This window comes from Mesoplodon mirus (assembly GCF_964341445.2).
Source record: "Mesoplodon mirus genome assembly, chromosome: 16".
Classification (NCBI taxonomy): Eukaryota; Metazoa; Chordata; class Mammalia; order Artiodactyla; family Ziphiidae; genus Mesoplodon; species Mesoplodon mirus.
In genome coordinates, this window is record NC_138992.1 from 72,335,757 (window position 1) to 72,353,429 (window position 17,673).

General features: G+C 39.6%; 1 protein-coding gene across 2 annotated transcripts in view; it reads left to right on the forward strand.

The window, feature by feature from the left end:
• Window positions 1–17,673, forward strand: part of TOX (thymocyte selection associated high mobility group box) — a 297,711-nt gene that overhangs the window by 245,615 nt on the left and 34,423 nt on the right. For both annotated transcript variants that reach the window (XM_082600804.1, XM_082600803.1), the window contains 2 exons: window positions 3,644–3,925; window positions 17,177–17,407. In XM_082600804.1, coding sequence (XP_082456930.1) covers window positions 3,644–3,925; window positions 17,177–17,407 — 513 coding nt within the window. The remainder of the gene's footprint in view (window positions 1–3,643; window positions 3,926–17,176; window positions 17,408–17,673) is intronic.

Below are 17,673 nucleotides of genomic sequence, written 5' to 3' on the forward strand. Positions count from 1 at the left end.
GTGGATGTGAAGATACTCTTTTTAGTTAAGTAGCTATTGCAAGTGAGGAAGTAATGAAGGCCTGAAATACGTGAATGGTGTGTGAATGAGAGGAAGGGAAGATGGAAGGGGTATTGTAGAGCAGACTCGGTGGAACTCACAAGAAGAGTGTGATCGAAAAAGAATGAACCCAAAATTACTAGAACATTTTGAGTAGAAGTGACGGGGAGGATGAAGGTATCATCGAAAGAAATTGGGCACAGAGTACAAAATAGTTTTGAGAAAGAAAACCTTGTTCGGTTTTCCAGCAGGGGTGATGTCCAAGTAGTGACATCTAGCAGAGTTAGACCTGGAGTCTGGGCCAGAATTGCACGTTTTCATTTAGAACGTTCCCCATTAACAAAATCATGATGCATCTTAGCTGGATGAAGAAATGCGACTCAAAACCAGAATGTTAGGGAATCATTTAGGGGTGGAAAGTTGTAAGAAGAATAAAGTCAGTGAAGGAGCTGGGGGGAGTCAGAACAGCAGCTGAGATTAAGCATGACTTAAGGGAATTATTCACGGTAACTTGAAAATGCTGGAGAGTAACAAGAAATCATATTTTGCAAGTTGAAGTTTCGTATTTCACATTAAGACCTGTAGTTAGTCACGATCTTCCTAGAAGGAAACCAGTAATCAGAACATTTGCTTGCCTTCATGAGCTGACTAATTATTCTTAGTTTTCAGTAATCAGAGCCCCTCCAGTTTAATGTGCCCCATATTATACATTAGGCAGCGATAAATAGTAAACTGACTTCTGTCAAAGCAAGGTGAAATGGAAAAACTCCTAATTCAGAAATGTCACCAAGGGTGTTAAGCTCTACTGCTGAGTGCACCTGAGGCCTCAAGAGATGAGTGTGCTCTCTGATTCGTGCTTGCCACCTCCACAAAGGAAAATTATTCTTCGATTCAGTGTTAAAGCTGCTGTCTGCTGGCCTAACACCATTGGTGACGCCATATTTTGAACTAATGCTGAGTCTGTTGAAAAAGTGGTACCCTGTTGAGTACTCTGTGGTCCCGACCCAGATTGATTGCCTACCCCCTTCCACCATGCCCGCCTCCTTCTACTAATATGACAAAGGTGGAAATACAATTTTAGTTCTCAGAGATCTACCCACCACACTAATTAGCATGAGAAAACAATAAAAAAGATTACAGAATGCAGGAAGAGATAGGTGCTCTAAAGTGAAATTTGTAGTCGTAAATCTGGAAATTCTGTGTGTAAGTCAATTTAGAGATCATCTTCTGCAATGTCACGTGAAAACCACAATATTTCTGAAAGAGTGAGAAGTGGGCTCCCGATAGGTTACAACTCTTCACGCTTGTAACTTGGGATTTACGTGACAGAGAAATAAAGATATCAATTAGCTACATACGTTTGGAAAGATAATTTAAAGTATGATTTTGTTAGTAAACATTTTTAATTTGCAGGGCTCTAAACATGTGTCCTCTACAAACAGATACGTTTGAATATGCGTGTGAGTGCTTTATTTGGTGCAGGGCTGGGAGAGGGAGCTGCCCTATATAGGACAGTGCCCTTTATGGGCACCCATTACTCTGTGCCCACAAAGAGACACCCGTTCTACATGCTAAGGGTCTAAGGAAGAACACAGTAGGACCTCAGGGCCTTAGAGTATGGGCCTGAAAAAGACTCAGTGGCACAACTTTATGGATAACTGTGAAAGCTAGTATTATTTCACAGGGAAGGTCAGATTAGGGAAGTTATAGGAACAGTTAAGCAGGAACAGAAGCTATTTTAGTAAATCTGAGTGGAGGCAACATGAATGGGCTAGATAAAAACCATGGATTCAGGTAGGCAATATTGGATGGGTGTTTTTGACTATCTTTAATTAACTATAACTCTCTCTTTGGGACACGTAAAATATTGCATCAGCTGCTTAATACAGTAGGAAGTATCAAAGACTGGAATTGAGAGATGTAGGTTTTAACTCCAACTGTGCGGTTCGGGGAAGTCATTTAAGATCTCTGGGTTTTAGTCATTCATTTATATATTTATTCAACAGACATTCAAAGCCCCTCAGTCTCCTCTTCTGTAGATTGAGAACGTGTCACTAGAGCCTCTGCAGCGCTAACATGTATCCCTGAATAGTGATACCTGCTTAATGAGGGGTTTCATAAAAAGGAGAGCTATGAGCTACTTTTGAAGGATTGGAGGAACGTGGTTTAAATTATGGGAAAAAGGTTGATTTAAACCAGGCAATCAATGGGTACAAAGCCATAGAGCCAGACTAACCCTTCACCCAGGAGAGCCAGAGTCTAGGATTCCTAGAACTGAGTCTGAAGTTGAAGCAGTAGCAAGACTTGGAAAGGTCGAAAGGTATTGACTAATAAGATGCCTTACGGTGGAGACAGTAAACGTAATGCAGAGAACACAGGCAGACACCTCTTCAGTCACCACTCCAGTTTCAGGGAGGTCTAACTAGGTTGGTAAAATGACTAGAGAGCATTGGTAGAAAATGATTTTATTACCAAAAGAAAAAAAAAAATCCTATGACTAAGCTATTTAATTGACCTTTTCATTATTTCCATGTCATGGTGGTAACATTTGCAGACGGGTAGTTACTAAGCATTCTGACACTATATGGGTTTTTTTTTTTAATGAAATAGAGAAAGGTAACATTAGTTTTACTTTTTCCATTCCCAAATGTAACCTTAACATATATCTCTTCATTGCCCCCCTTTTTTCCATTTGTTTCTTTTTTTCTCTCTCTTGTTTTATAAACCCTCTACCTGCATGAACTCTCCAGTGCCCTTCAGAGTGAACAAAACTGAGCTGCTTCTGTAAGCACCACAAAATAGTCCCCATTATTTTAAGTTTGAAAATGCCAGAGAAACATTAAGTGAAATCCACCACACTCTTCTTACAACACATTTGACCTCTAGATATGTTAAGAGCTTCATCCTCCAATGCTTTTAATTCTAATTCTTGCAGAGATGAAATTCACTGTTTGAATTGTAAGAGTGAGTCTCATTAAGGCTAAAAAGCAGTGACCCAGATAGCATAATGGATTAATATGGTGACCTTGCAACTTTAGAGCTTTACTTTCAAATCGGACTGTGTAGTCAAATCATTTCAATAGTCAATTAATCAATTGGTTAGTACCAGCCTATAAATGTTCTGCGTCGGAAGTTCGTAGATCATTTGGCCAGTACTAACCTATATAGAATTAAACTGAGAACCATAGTGTGCTTAACTTTCAAAACCTTTTTTAAATGATGAGAATCAAAGAAATAGTTTCATGAATTACTGTGAATGCTGTAATCACTAATAATTATATAATACTGACACTCTAATAAGCATCAATATTTTGAAACTTACACCATAAATAGCCGTTAATGCTATATGTTTGCATTTCGTTGCAGTGTAAAGAAGGACTGTAAATATAACCAACCAGGTCTTGAGTAATGAAATGTGATGTTGACTGAATTCTCAAATTCAGGGTGATATGTACTGTTAGGATTATCCTACTCTGAGTGACAGGGTGGGAATGTGTATAGTTTAGCAGGACATGCTAACGGAGTTTTAAAGCCTAGGGAATTTTATGAATTTTTTCCAGAAACAAGTTTTGTGAAAAACTATTCCTCTGCAATTTTTTTACAGATGCAAGATATACGGAGCCCAGAAGGAAGTCAGTATAGCTCCCATCCTCAGATGGCAGCCATGAGACCAAGGGGTCAGCCTGCAGAGCTCAGGCAGCAGCCAGGCATGATGCAGCATGGCCAGCTCACCACCATCAACCAATCACAGCTAAGTGCTCAGCTTGGATTGAACATGGGGGGAAGCAGTGTCCCCCACAACTCGCCGTCTCCTCCCGGAAGCAAGTCTGCAACTCCTTCACCGTCCAGCTCAGTGCACGAGGATGAAGGCGATGATACCTCTAAGGTATGACTAAGTTATTTTGGGGACCAATAGGAAAGGCTTGCTGCCTAAAAAAACTATTGACTGGCACTTCCCTTGAACTATAGTGGATGCAAGTTATGTCGTCCAAATGAGAACCGTTGGTGGGGGACCGAATGGATTAAATCACCTGCTTGTCCAATTGCATTTTTAAGTTCCTAACAAATCCTCTCAGTGCAAATATATTAAACATAAAAATAGGTTGCACCCACACAGTATAGCGTCTGCATAGTGAGTCAGGGAAAATAAATAATCTTGTAGGACTCAGTGTCCAAAATCAAGCTTAATTCACCACTCATTCCAAAATATCTTTCAATTTAACCACCTTATTTTAAGAAGGCAACATCCCAGGGATATAATGATGGCGCTGTGTGTGTGTGTGTGTGTGTGTGTTATGGTTAGAGGAATCCTTTGAGATCATCTTATCCAAACATTTCATATTTAGGGGACTTCCCTGGTGGCGCAGTGGTTAAGAATCTGCCTGCCGGGCTTCCCTGGTGGCGCAGTAGTTGAGAGTCCACCTGCCGTTGCGGGGGACACGGGTTCGTGCCCCGGTCCGGGAAGATCCCACATGCCGCGGAGTGGCTGGGCCCGTGAGCCATGGCCGCTGAGTCTGCGCGTCAGGAGCCTGTGCTCCGCAACGGGAGAGGCCACAACAGTGAGAGGCCCGCGTACCGCAAAAAAAAAAAAAAAGAATCCGCCTGCCAATGCAGGGGACACGGGTTCGAGCCCTGGTCTGGGAAGATCCCACATGCCGCGGAGCAACTAAGCCCATGTGCCACAACTACTGAGCCTGCACTCTAGAGCCCATGAGCCACAACGACTGAGCCCGCGTACCACAACTACTGCAGCCCATGTGCCTAGAGTCCGTGCTCCGCAACAAAGAGAAGCCACCTCAATGAGAAGCCTGCGCACCGCAACAAAGAGCAGCCCCCGCTCGCCTCAACTAGAGAAAGCCTGCGTGCAGCAACAAAGACCCAACACAGCCAAAAAATAAATTAATTTATTTATTTATTTTAAAAAAATTTCATATTTAGGATGAAGAAAAGAAGGGCCAGAGATATTAGATGACTACCTTCCAGATGAAGGAGCCTAGGTGTTTCATTACCTATCTCTTGTTAACCCCAGGCCAGTATGGTTGTCTGTCTGTCTATCTGCACCGCCTTAAGTTATCTGTATAAAAATGTGGGTCTTAATTGTCCTTATTTTGGAAAATTAGCTACAAAAGGTAGTTAGTTCTTTAAAGTGTTCAAGGCAGCCTTTTCAAATGACTGCACCATAACCAAGTACACTCTCCGTCAAGAACATCGAAATCTTTTTATTGCCTTGGTTATCAGTCAGGCATCTTCCAAATTTGTCCCAGTGAGAAGGGCCCTTGCCTGGTTACTGTGAAAAACACTGGTGGCTACATGCATACTTCATATTCCTCCTCTTTGTTTATGTCACTAATGAATTGCCACTTGTGTCAGCCCTTTGTTTTCTTTTCACTTTGTGAGAATTTTGCTTTGGGGAGACAAATGGCAATACCGTGGGGTTCTGATCTCCGTGGTTAACGTAACAATAGCTATAGCTACACTAATCTGTGAACAGTCCAGATAGTGACACGTAGATTTATTTAGCCTGATGACAAAGGCAAGGCTGCTATATTGGCTATATTTTATTATTTTCAGTACTCTTGAAGCTCTGGCATGTAGGGCCTTAATCCTGGAAGCACTACCAGGGTAGCTAATTCCTAGAGATAGTGAATGACTCCCCTGGGAGCGCATCTTTGATAAACACAGCAACCAATCCAGAGCCCACTCCCCAGTCATCTCCTTTATCAAACTCTCACACACCACGCCAGTACCCCCCGCCGGGTTTCCCCCCAGGGCTAGGTATGGACAACTAGGGACCACCTCTGGAGCCAAGCCCACTGAAACTGCTCAAACGTTCCAGTCCTGAGCTTACCCAGTGTACCTCCCCTGCCTCGCCCCTTCCTTCCCACAAAACCCCCAGTAAAGGCTCTGGGCACGCTCTGCCCTCTCCCATCTCTGCCTCCTGACGACCCTGCACGCCCTGCCGGGCCTCCTGTTTCTAGGTTTGTGTGAGTGTAAACTTCATTCATTTCCATGTCTGCTGTCTACCATCCCTGATGACAACAAATCCCAGGTACATTTCAGAACAGCTGCACAGCTAGATATCAGCACCCCTCTACCTGCACAGTCTCTCCCTGTCAGTGAGCCAGCCTCTCAAGAGGGAAAGTAAAAGGACGGAGGAGACTGATTGATATTACATAAATAATGTATTGGGCTCGTAAAAGCCTGACCTTTGGCTGATCACTTCGAGGGCAAAATAAATTTTTAAGAAAATTTATATGATTCTAATGGTGTCTCCAGCTGATGAGCACCTGGATCTAAGTGTGAACACCAGGAATCTGTTTGTGGCCAGTGATTTAGATATCAAATTATGCGTGGATAATTCAAGTTAAATTTCTAAACACAGATGTTAAGTACTATATTGCAAGGGGAAAAATTAATGTTCTACTCATAGTAAAGATCAATTTGTGCATCTGGATTATATCTTTATCAGTATTCACTGCTGACACTTCAGGAAATTAATGCAAAATTGGCATCTTCTGACAGTAAATTTTATGCAGGATTATTCTTACAATAGCATTTTCCACACTCTTCAATTTATACGAGTAGCAGACTGAGTAGAAACCAGAAATTCATAGAATTAATATTGACAGGTTCTGCCACTTTCTATTGATGCATAAGGTCCATATCTTACAGTTTTGCTGAGGTATGAATTTGTATGTTATGAGTTTCCAGGCTAGTAGGAAACTTTGCCAGTGACTATCCCACCCAATCACTGAACATCCGTATCTCAAAGTAATGTATAGCTTATTATTAATGATCACGTAAGCATTGTATAGTGGAATTTATATTCCATAGTCGTATAGTCTTGAATAAGCCATGTGTGAAGACCTAGGGGTGGATTTCTCAAGAATGCCTCATTAAAATGACTTTCTGTCTACACAGATGTTCTCAAATTTATGTTGAGTTTAAGTGCATTTTCCATCTCAAAATCCATCCTCCCATTCCGGCTCTACGCACTGTCCTTCACCTTCTCTCCAGTACAAAGTTCTCCTGCCCATTTATTCAACTTACGTTTATTAAACGGCTAAAAAAAGTCCCCTGATGAAAATGCTCAGGCATCCTCCATCACAGCTAATGATTAAACCGGAATTTTCCTTCATATATGAGCAGGATTTATGTGGAATGTTGTACTGCAACAGCTCCAGTTAAATGTGAAGTAGCGTTAAGTCAAAACGATCATTTAAATCATTTCTAACGAGATCTAAAAAAAGAATATTTAGTCTCACACCTGAAAAAGAAGCCTTTAAACCTTCCCTCTTAATACTTTGTGCTCTCTTAAGCAATTGCATATTAATTCCAGTTTATCTAATTGAACAAGTAAATGAAATAACTTTGTTTTGACAGAGAGAAATATTGTAAATATATCAGTAAAATAAATTACCACCTTATAAACACTCCTTACGGTTTGATTGCCCTGGAGCTGTGTTGACAGCCTGAAGTCATAAACTAGACATGCAGTCAAACATCAAAGAAATACAAACTCGGGTAGCTTGTGGTTCTAAGCCTGTAATCCAATATGTGTAATATAACAGACACTTTAAGACACTTAAAGTATCTGGCATTACAACTGTATTTTTAGCACAGTTTTCCCTTTAAGGAAATTATGGGCTAAGAATCACAAGATATATTTTTCCATCCTTTTACTTTCAGCTTCTCTGCTAAAAGTCTTCTTAAGTTTTATATGTGTCTCTTGTCAGTGGTATATAGTTAAATTTTTACTTTCAAAGGAAACTGACTTCATTTACATTCATATAAATACTAAAATATTTGGGTTTATTTCTCATTTCAGTATTGATATGTTGCTTTCCATTTGTCCCACGTGTCTATGTTTCTTTTTCTCTTTCTTACCTTCCTTAAGATTGTTCTTACTTTTCTCATTCCAAAATTTCCTATTTTAAGCCTGGAAATTTTATAATCTTTCTCTTTATTTAGTAACTACTCCTGACACACAAATGCGTCAAAGTCTAACATTGATCAATATCTTTACCCTTCTTAAATTACTTTAACTCCAAACACCCTCCTTTCCATTTATACTGGAGCAGTTATTGCTGTTGTTTATCTTAATTATAATTTAAATTATAACTTATCTTAAATTTAAATTAAATGGAATTTTATGAACTCCATGAAATACTACTTTTATTGTCTTTATAGTCTTTTTTCTTTAGATTTATTCACATGTAAAGTTTGTCGTCTGATGTCGTTTTCCCTATGCCTTTAAAATTTTCTCTCGTGAGGATCTATTGGGAACATGATTACCCTAAAAAGTACGTCCACTAGGAAAAGAATTTTAGATTGACAGTGATTCTCTAGTATCATTTTGAAGATCATATATTACTCCACTGAATCCTGATTTTCATTATTGCTTTTGAGAATTCTGCTACCTCACTGTGTTTCCTTTGAAAGTAATCTGCCTCTGTTCTCGGACTAGTTTTAAGATCGTCTCCTGCCTTTGCTGTCCTGCAGCATCATTGTGTAGTATGTGGGTTCCTTTAAATTTACCCCAAATTTAAATATTTCTGTTTTTCATCAGTTCTGGGTATTTTCCAGAAATTTCCTCTACCCTATTCTTGCTCCTTTCTCATTCTGTAATTCTGATAAGATAAATGCTAGACTTTCTCTTCCTATCCTCCATGACTCTTTTCTTTCATATTTTCTGTTTCCTTCTTGCTCTGTATTATATTCTAATTAATTTATTTATATCAATTTCCCAGTTTGTAATTCAATTTTCAGCTATATCAAATCTGAAATTAAAGCTGATCTATTGAGGTTTTAATTTCAATTATTTTATATTTCTAGTTTTATTTGGTTCTTTCTCAAATCTGTTTGGACTTTTTTTGTTTGTTTTTTTTAGTTGCTTCCTCCTTATCCATAGATTTAATCTCTTTTGTTCTTTAAGCTAATTCCAATACGTGATGCCTTTTGGGGTCTGATTCTATTGTTTACTGTTGCTGCTGGCTCTTGGTTTTACTGCCTTGTTTCATTTTGCTTTTTTGCTTTTGGAATAGCAGCTGATAGTCATTAGAACTTTATGAGAATTCTGTTAGACCTGGTTGGAAAGTGGACTCCTCTAAGGATGATTTGCGTTTGCTTCTGCCAAGCATCCCAAGAATCTTGGACCATTACAATCTAGAACCGCTTTGGGCTTAAAGTTTTTCAGACCACTCGAGTAGTATGCATTCAGGGTTATAAATCCTTACAAAAGCTGGCTTCTGTTTGTGAATTATCACAAAAGATATTCCTCCCCTCTCATTCAGAATCGTCCTTGCAGGTCTCGGGAGGGAACATGCAAGGGAAATCATTTTATTTCACCCTGCACTGAAAGTCTGATTCTTTTGTGTCCTGACTTTTAATAGAAAGCCTCCCGTTAAACATCCCACTGTTTTTGGTTAGCCGTGGGCTTTGTCTTCTATCTGCTGTGCCTTTGACTCAGTTTCACCAGGTTCAGCAGCTGTCTTCAAGATGAAAGCTGGCTTCAGTACTCTGCTTACTTCTCCGGGTTACTGCTTTTGCTTACTTTTTTTGCTTTTAAGAGTTTCTTAGAATTTGCTAGTTCATCACTGCATGTACATTACCATACTGGACAGAAAGAGAAGGGATTTTTTTCTCAAAAAAAATAGGGTGTCACTAGAGCAACAATTAAATAAGCCTTTAGAAAAGTACTTGTTATTTACCACCGTTCTGAAGGCTAGAAGATTCCTGGAATAAAATAAAAATGATAGGCAGACAGGTTTCTATAAACATGAGGTGAAATCAAGCAATGTTGGTACCAAATGTCTGGTCACACTGTCTAACATTAGGACAGAATATTTAAAATTGGGATTTTAAAGTCTGGTATTTTCCACATTGAACTGTATTTATTACACAGTTGTTAAACACTTCACATGATATAATATGCATGATACTTTTAAGAATTTCTTAAAAGTATCCCAGCAACTAATATGTACTTTTTTTTTTTATCAAAAATAAAGTATCCCATTGGTTAAGGCTGAACTTAGCAAAGTAGTTCTGGGGAAAATAGTAAAATTCAGTCGAGCAGCCAGTTAGTACTCGATTCCAAATAATGGTTCCTAAAATCCATTTAAGTAATTAAATTATACTAGGATATAGTATTTTCAAGGTGTATATGTTCTTAGATGATTCATACTCTGGATAATTGAGCATACTTGATTAAGTCATGGAATAAAACTCAAGTGAGGCTACACGTAGGCACCTGACATTTTATTCACTGGGACCATATATTGATAGCTTGTGCATTCTGTGTAAGGCAGGAGAAACCCTCAATCAAAAATAATAAGAAGTAAACATATTGCCCTAGACAGGCAAAGTTAGAAAAGACCAAATGAATCTAACAAAATTGATAAACATAACTGACAGGTGTATATAATTACAATCAAATCTTTTCTTCACTTTAAAGTGATTTTTCTGGACAGTAACCCAAATTTCTTACCTTATATAAGGCCACTGAGTATTTTTGCTAAACTCATCCTGAAACTAAACTCAGTTATCTTTGGCAGAATCAAGGATCCTTAAAAATGAATTTATTTTACAAACTGTGGTACTGATACAATGCCCTGCACTTGTGAATCATCTCAAGAGTATACCATTTTATATATGGTTTTCTATAATTGATGTTTTGAGTCATTAAGTGTACTGTTATTATTAATGATAATAATAAACCCGATTATAAAATGAAAGAGGTATTAACAGCCTTGCTGATTCCACAGTAACTAGATGACTTTCTTTCCATGCTTATTTGAATTTATTCTCATAAGGGGATTTTAGATGGCATAGTTTAGAAAGAAAAGAGAGAATGAATTTAAGTAGCAGAATTTTGCACTTACAGAAACAGTACCATCACAAAAAGTGCTGTGCTATGCCCTGTTACTATGGTGAAGATTTTATAATATTTACTTTACATGATAAGAGTTATAAGTGGAGTTCTGTGTTGTTTGTTCAGCCTATTATGCAGATGGTGCTTGATTAAAATCTATTTTAAACTACAGCGATCACTGCAAGTTAGTGTGCATTAAACAGCTTTCCCAGCTCCATTAAAGGCTTTGGGACTGTGGCAGTTTATTTTTAACACGCTTATAGACGTTTCTAACTTCTCCAGGGACATTTCAACATCAGTGATTCTCTTTCCTTGAGACTCTTAACTCCAGTACTCTGTATTCTTAAGAAGTGTTCTCTAAGTAGCACCATGAGCACATTGCTTTTCTAAAGTGAAAAATTACTGTTTTCTTGTGATTAATAAGTTAAATACATCACTATAATTAAGCAATAAGACATGACAGGAGGTGGATTACCAGAAGCATAAGGACACCCCCTAGGGATCTGGGAAATAACTCTGTGTCTACAAGTAAGTTACAGGAAGCACATGTATCTGTGTAAAGCTTATGTGAGAGTGGTATCTTTATGTATTTGTGTATGTATTGGTTTATTCATGAGTGCTTAAACTGAACACGAAATAAGCCTGTGGGTGATCAAGATTACAGTTAAAGCCTCAAACCAGACATGTTCTTAGTTGCTGTGATTTTCATACTTTTTTTTTTTTTATAGAATGGAGTGGGACTCAAGAATTTGCTTTCTTTTTAATTAATTAATTTATTTATTTTTTGGCTGTGTTGGGTCTTCGTTTCTGTGCGAGGGCTTTCTCTAGTTGTGGCAAGCGGGGGCCACTCTTCATCGCGGTGCGCGGGCCTCTCACTGTCGCGGCCTCTCTTGTTGTGGAGCACAGGCTCCAGACGCGCAGGCTCAGTAGTTGTGGTGCACGGGCTTAGTTGCTCCATGGCATGTGGGATCCTCCCAGACCGGGGCTCGAACCCGTGTCCTCTGCATTGGCAGGCAGACTCTCAACCACTACGCCACCAGGGAAGCCCTCATACAACTTTTATATGTGTTTCAAATGTCCTTTTCCTTGTCATTCTAAGCCTCTGCCCACTGCTATATAATACAGGGGTGGAAATGGGTGATGATCCACTGCATGTAAGACTCCGAGCTGATGCTGTGAGGACGGAAAGATAACGGAACCTTGTCCTCACTCTCAACGTGCTCATCCTCATGGGGAGTTTATATTTTTGCATTATATGGCTCCTTCTGTATTGTAAAGATTATGACGTTGGAATTAAATGTAACTCTTCAGTCTTAGAACCCTAGTAACTCTAGAAATGTTATACACTAAAACAGTGTCCAGTACACAATGCTATACAGTCCTATACAGTAGCCACAAGTCCTGTATGACTGTGTACATTTAAATTTGACTAATTAAAATTAAATAAATAAAAAATTCATTTCCTCAGTTGCTCCAGCACAACATACTCCATAGCCACATGTGGCTAGTGGCTATCCTTTCAAACAGTGCAGAGAACATTTCCATCTTTCCAGAAAGTTCCATAAGATAGTGCTGCTCTAGACTGCAGAAGTCAGGGTCTCTTAGAAAATTAGGACATAAAATTATAAGCTTTCATTCCTCTAAGTAAGAATTCAGGATCCAGACAACACTCAAAATTAAGATCCAGGCACGTATTACAAATCCATTTAGCTAATTTTCTCACCACAGTTGCATTTATCATCATTGTGTTCATTCCAAATAGTTGACGGTCAGCAAGGCCAGGTGTCTTTCAAGATACAATCCATTCCTGGCGTGTAAGCGGATCCAAATTATAGCCACATTTCTTTCTTTAGGGAGGCTTTGTATATGAGATATGATCATGTGGTTTTCAAATATGTGATGAAACTACCGCCAGATAGTAGGCCTGACAAATTCCCAGTTCATTATACGGACTCTAAAATAGCAGCTCATTTCTGTACCTTCCCAAACACAGGCAAAATGCAAAATAAAAAATGAGACCCTCACACATCAGGAGGCAACGCCCAGTGTTCACGTGGCAGACAGCCTTCATTTCGCACTGCCCACCTGCATGGGTGCATTAGACATCAGACCACAACAAGGAATTTGTATCCCGTTATTGCATCCTAAAAGCAAAGACATTGTACATATCCAGTAAGTCTTTATACAAGGAACACTGAGCAGTATAACAATGATTCCCTTCAAAGCACATTTTATTTTTAAAAACTCTTTCATACATAATTTTTAGTTTCATTGTTTCCTCTTAACATCAGCTTTTGGTGAAAGGGCATTATCTTAAACCATAGTTCAGTTTTATGAGGGCAGTTTTATAAGTGGTCAGAATATTATGATCCAAGAATATAGGAACAAGCCAGGAAAATAGGGGAAGCCTCCAGAAAACCAACCAAATTGATTGGCAGCATGGAATTGTTTAGAGATTCCTATAGGGTTGCTATACATGGCCTCAAAACAGTAATTTGTGGTTTTGATACATTTGATACTTAGAGCTTCTTACTGGCAGTAACAGGTTCTCCTGTTTCTGCAGAGAATCCCTACAAAGAAGGGCCACGTTGCCCAGCAGGAGGATAACTGTCCTTCCTGTTATCACAGGGCATCACGTATCCAGTAGATTGCACCATGTTGTCCAATACCAATTTTAAAAGAAAGGAAGCATAAAGATCAGCAGTTCAAGCACAATTTTGGACAATGGAATCGGGAAACTATTTAAATTATTTGGGAAAATCTTTTAATAAAAATATTTGCGGGCCTCCCTGGTGGCGCAGTGGTTGAGAGTCCGCCTGCCGATGCAGGGGATACGGGTTCGTGCCCCGGTCTGGGAGGATCCCATATGCCGCGGAGCGGCTGGGCCCGTGAGCCATGGCCGCTGGGCCTGCGCGTCCGGAGCCTGTGCTCCGCAACGGGAGAGGCCACAACAGTGAGAGGCCCGCATACCGCAAAAAGAAAAAAAAAAAAAAAAAAAAAAAAATATTTGCAGTGAATCATAGGAAATTTATCTCTACAACTGACATTTGATTATTTTCTACAAAGACAGATATAATCTGCAATCATGGAGATTTTAATGTTTCAGATCACTAATTTTTCAATTAAAATGTAAAAGGAGTCCAGGTAAATATTCCCTATGGAGAACCATTCATTTCCCTACACCTTGTTCCCTTTGTCTGAATATTCCCAATCCTTGATGAAATATGACCTCCAATGTCATGATCCCTTCATTTTTAATATTCTTCATTGTGGTCTTTCTTGAATCCTTTTTATTTTTCTTCTTGATACTTTGTTATTTTGAATATAGGAATAGTTATGTTTAGAAAATTTGGAAGTTATAAAAAAAATAAAGAAGATAAAGGTGTCAAATAGCAATTGTTTCTATGCATTCAGAATTCAGAGGAAAAGAACTTGACACTCATCCACCCACAAATGGTAATGGAAACCCTGCGTCTTAAGACATTCCTAAGTACAAACTCACAAGAAAAGACAATCTACAGCAAAAAAAAAAGAAAAAGAAAAAAAACATCAGGAACACTACCATTTAATGGCCAGGTGGAGGAGGATGGGCCTAAAAATGATTCTGGAAACAGTGAGGACACAGAGGTAGGCATGATACCCAGAGACCGTGATGTCATGGAGCCCTGGAGCTGGAAGAGACAGGACACTCCCAGTGAGAAATCAAGTCAGGGGAAGAGTAAAAAGCCCACTGGGTTGGGGCTTCCCTGGTGGCGCAGTGGTTGAGAGTCCGCCTGCCGATGCAGGGGACACGGGTTCATGCCCCGGTCCAGGAGGATCCCACATGCCGCGGAGCGGCTGGGCCCGTGAGCCATGGCCGCTGAGCCTGCGCGTCCGGAGCCTGCGCTCCGCAAAGGGAGAGGCCACAACAGTGAGAGGCCCGCGTACCGCAAAAACAAACAAACAAACAAAAAAAACCCACTGGGTTTATCAGCGTGGTCCTTGGCGACCTTATTGAAAGCTAAGCAATGGGGAGGTACAGTGAGTTGCCGAAGCTGCCTGCAGCCAGCACAACCACGTGGAAGGGTCTGGCTGTGAAAAGAAGGAAGATGGCTCTATGTAGCCATGGGGCAAAGAGAAAGCTCGCTTGTTTGTTGCGTGTCTGAAGTGGCTAAAGGGCAGTTGGAGGAGTAGAGTGAAGGGGGACTGAGCCCAGTGTCTCCTGCTCCTAGACTTTCTGATTTAATCAGTATAGAGCTAAGCCTGGACATGAGGGTGTTATTTAAGTTTCCCAGGTGATTCTAACATTCAACCATTGAGAATGACCCTTCTAGATCATATTTGCCTAAATGTTTACTTTAGAGCCGTTACACCAGTTTGCCCAGTATCAACTCAGCCCAGTCCCAGCATCCTTGCCCTTTGGCAGATTTACCTGAGGACCAGTCATTTGACAGGATCACCTCAAACCCATCCTGGGGAAGTTATCTTCTAGTGTTAATCTACATTAGCTTGTCAGCTCAGTTCAGAGCCTCCTGTCCCCATGGGTTGTTCAGTCTGCTTCAGTAGACTGTTTCAAAATGATAATCTTTTAAATAACTTTCTCACTAAAGCCAAAGCCAAAGAATTCACTTAGTTTTTTTCCTGTCTCTGTTTGGTTCCCAAGGCATATCTTTTAAACCAAGACCATATGGCATCACAAATTAGTGTTAAGGTCATTTCTTTCCATTCATTCAGTAAAAAGTTACTACTATGTCATAATTAACATCTGAATATCATTTTAAAGTTTTAAACATATTTATATATATATATATCATCTCAGTAATCACAAAATGGCACTGCAGCTGGTTTGCAGTAGAGGAAATGGAGGCCCAGAGAAATTTTGTAACTTGCCAAGATTTCACAGCTAAAACTAGTAAAGGAGGACATGAGTGTGGATCCTCTGATGTCACATCCAGTGGCCTCTCAGGAGATCATGCTTCATCTCCAGTGGTGGCAGTTACTTTACACATATTACTCTGCCTGGCAATTCATCTGAATAAGATACATATTACATTGTTTTCCAAGAAGAAAAAAGCAACAACAGTCATCATAAGAGAAGGAGGGTACAGAACCTCCCTGATAGAGGTGACGTCCTCAGGAGACCGTGGATGGGGGCCTGTGTGCTGGTGGGAGAGGCGTGTGGCAAGAGGGTTCCTTCCGAGACAACACTACTGGATGCTCATGTAGATTCATATAATTTTAGAACTAAAAAGAAATCGTAGCCCAAATCTCTCATTCTATAGAGGTGGATAAAGTGACATCGCATATAATTAGTATCAAAGTTCAAATGCAGATGTCTTAAATATCAATACATTGTGGGGGGGTTTTCCCACTTGCCTCATAATAACAATTCAGATTATCCAAATATTCATACTCAAGGAAGAACAGGAGAAAATGGAATCTATCCTTAAACTGAATATTAAAGCTGTTCTAGAAATGTCTAGATTTGAGAATCTAGTTTACAGAGGTGTACTCTCCAATATGGTAGCGACTAGCCACATGTAGCTAGTTCAATTTAAAGCAATTAAAATTATATAAAGTTTAAAATTTTGTTTCTTATTCCTGCTAGCTGCATTTCACATACTCATTAGTTACATGTAACTAGTGGCTACCATACTGAATTGTGCAGATTTTAGAACTTTACCCCCATTGCAGAAACTTCTGTTGGACATCGCTGATCTAGGGTCTAGATTATGCCATTCTCCATGCCATGAGCACTGCTAGGCTTTCCCAGCAGCATTCCGTAGACCTAAGTGCAACACCAAAAGCCGTTCAACTGTATTCATCGGACATGTTGCCCACTATTGTTTAAAAATCATAAGTAGGAGGAAAAGGATAAAGCCCCCAGAAGAAAACAGGTTAGACTGTTCATACAGTAGGGTTACTACGCAAGGAATCTGCTGCTGTGAGTCACCATGCTGCTCCTCCTTCAGCTTCCTGAATGAGAACAAGAAAACGTTGAGAGAGTGAAGGTATAATATCTAACAGTACAATAGTATTATAAAGAGAATCAATAATATTATTTTAAAGTTATGTAAACTAGGCTGGAAAAGGATGAATATGAAAAGTACATGAAATAAGTTTTACTTGAAAACAGTAACAACAACAAAACCAAGTGTCCCTTAGAAACGTCTGTGTTTGCGTGATGTGTATGGGTGCGTATATCTATGTAAGTCTCAAGGGAGAGCAATATGATTTGTCCTCAAATTTTCTTAGTTCTTCTGTAATTCAGATTTTGTTTTATTTCAGGTCAATGGTGGAGAGAAGCGACCTGCCTCTGACATGGGGAAAAAACCAAAAACCCCCAAAAAGAAGAAGAAGAAGGACCCTAATGAGCCCCAGAAGCCTGTGTCTGCTTATGCGTTATTCTTTCGTGATACTCAGGCTGCCATCAAGGGCCAAAATCCAAATGCTACCTTTGGTGAAGTCTCTAAAATTGTGGCTTCAATGTGGGATGGTTTAGGAGAAGAGCAAAAACAGGTAAGAAAAGATGCGAAATGGAGTGAATCAACATGATTTGAGAAAGTGTACGCATTCTAAAGAAATGGCTTCTAAGGATGTTGGGTGAATTCTTCAGATACTAGAACTGAGGCTGAGAATGTGCCCCAACAGAACCAGACTTCAGGGGACTTTGACATAATTTTATACTCCTTTATTGCTCTGTTATAAATAACATGTTAGTTCCTTTGTTTCAAAGTTTATATAGCGTAGTTACTTTTGGAAGGACTTTTACGCATCCCAGCCAG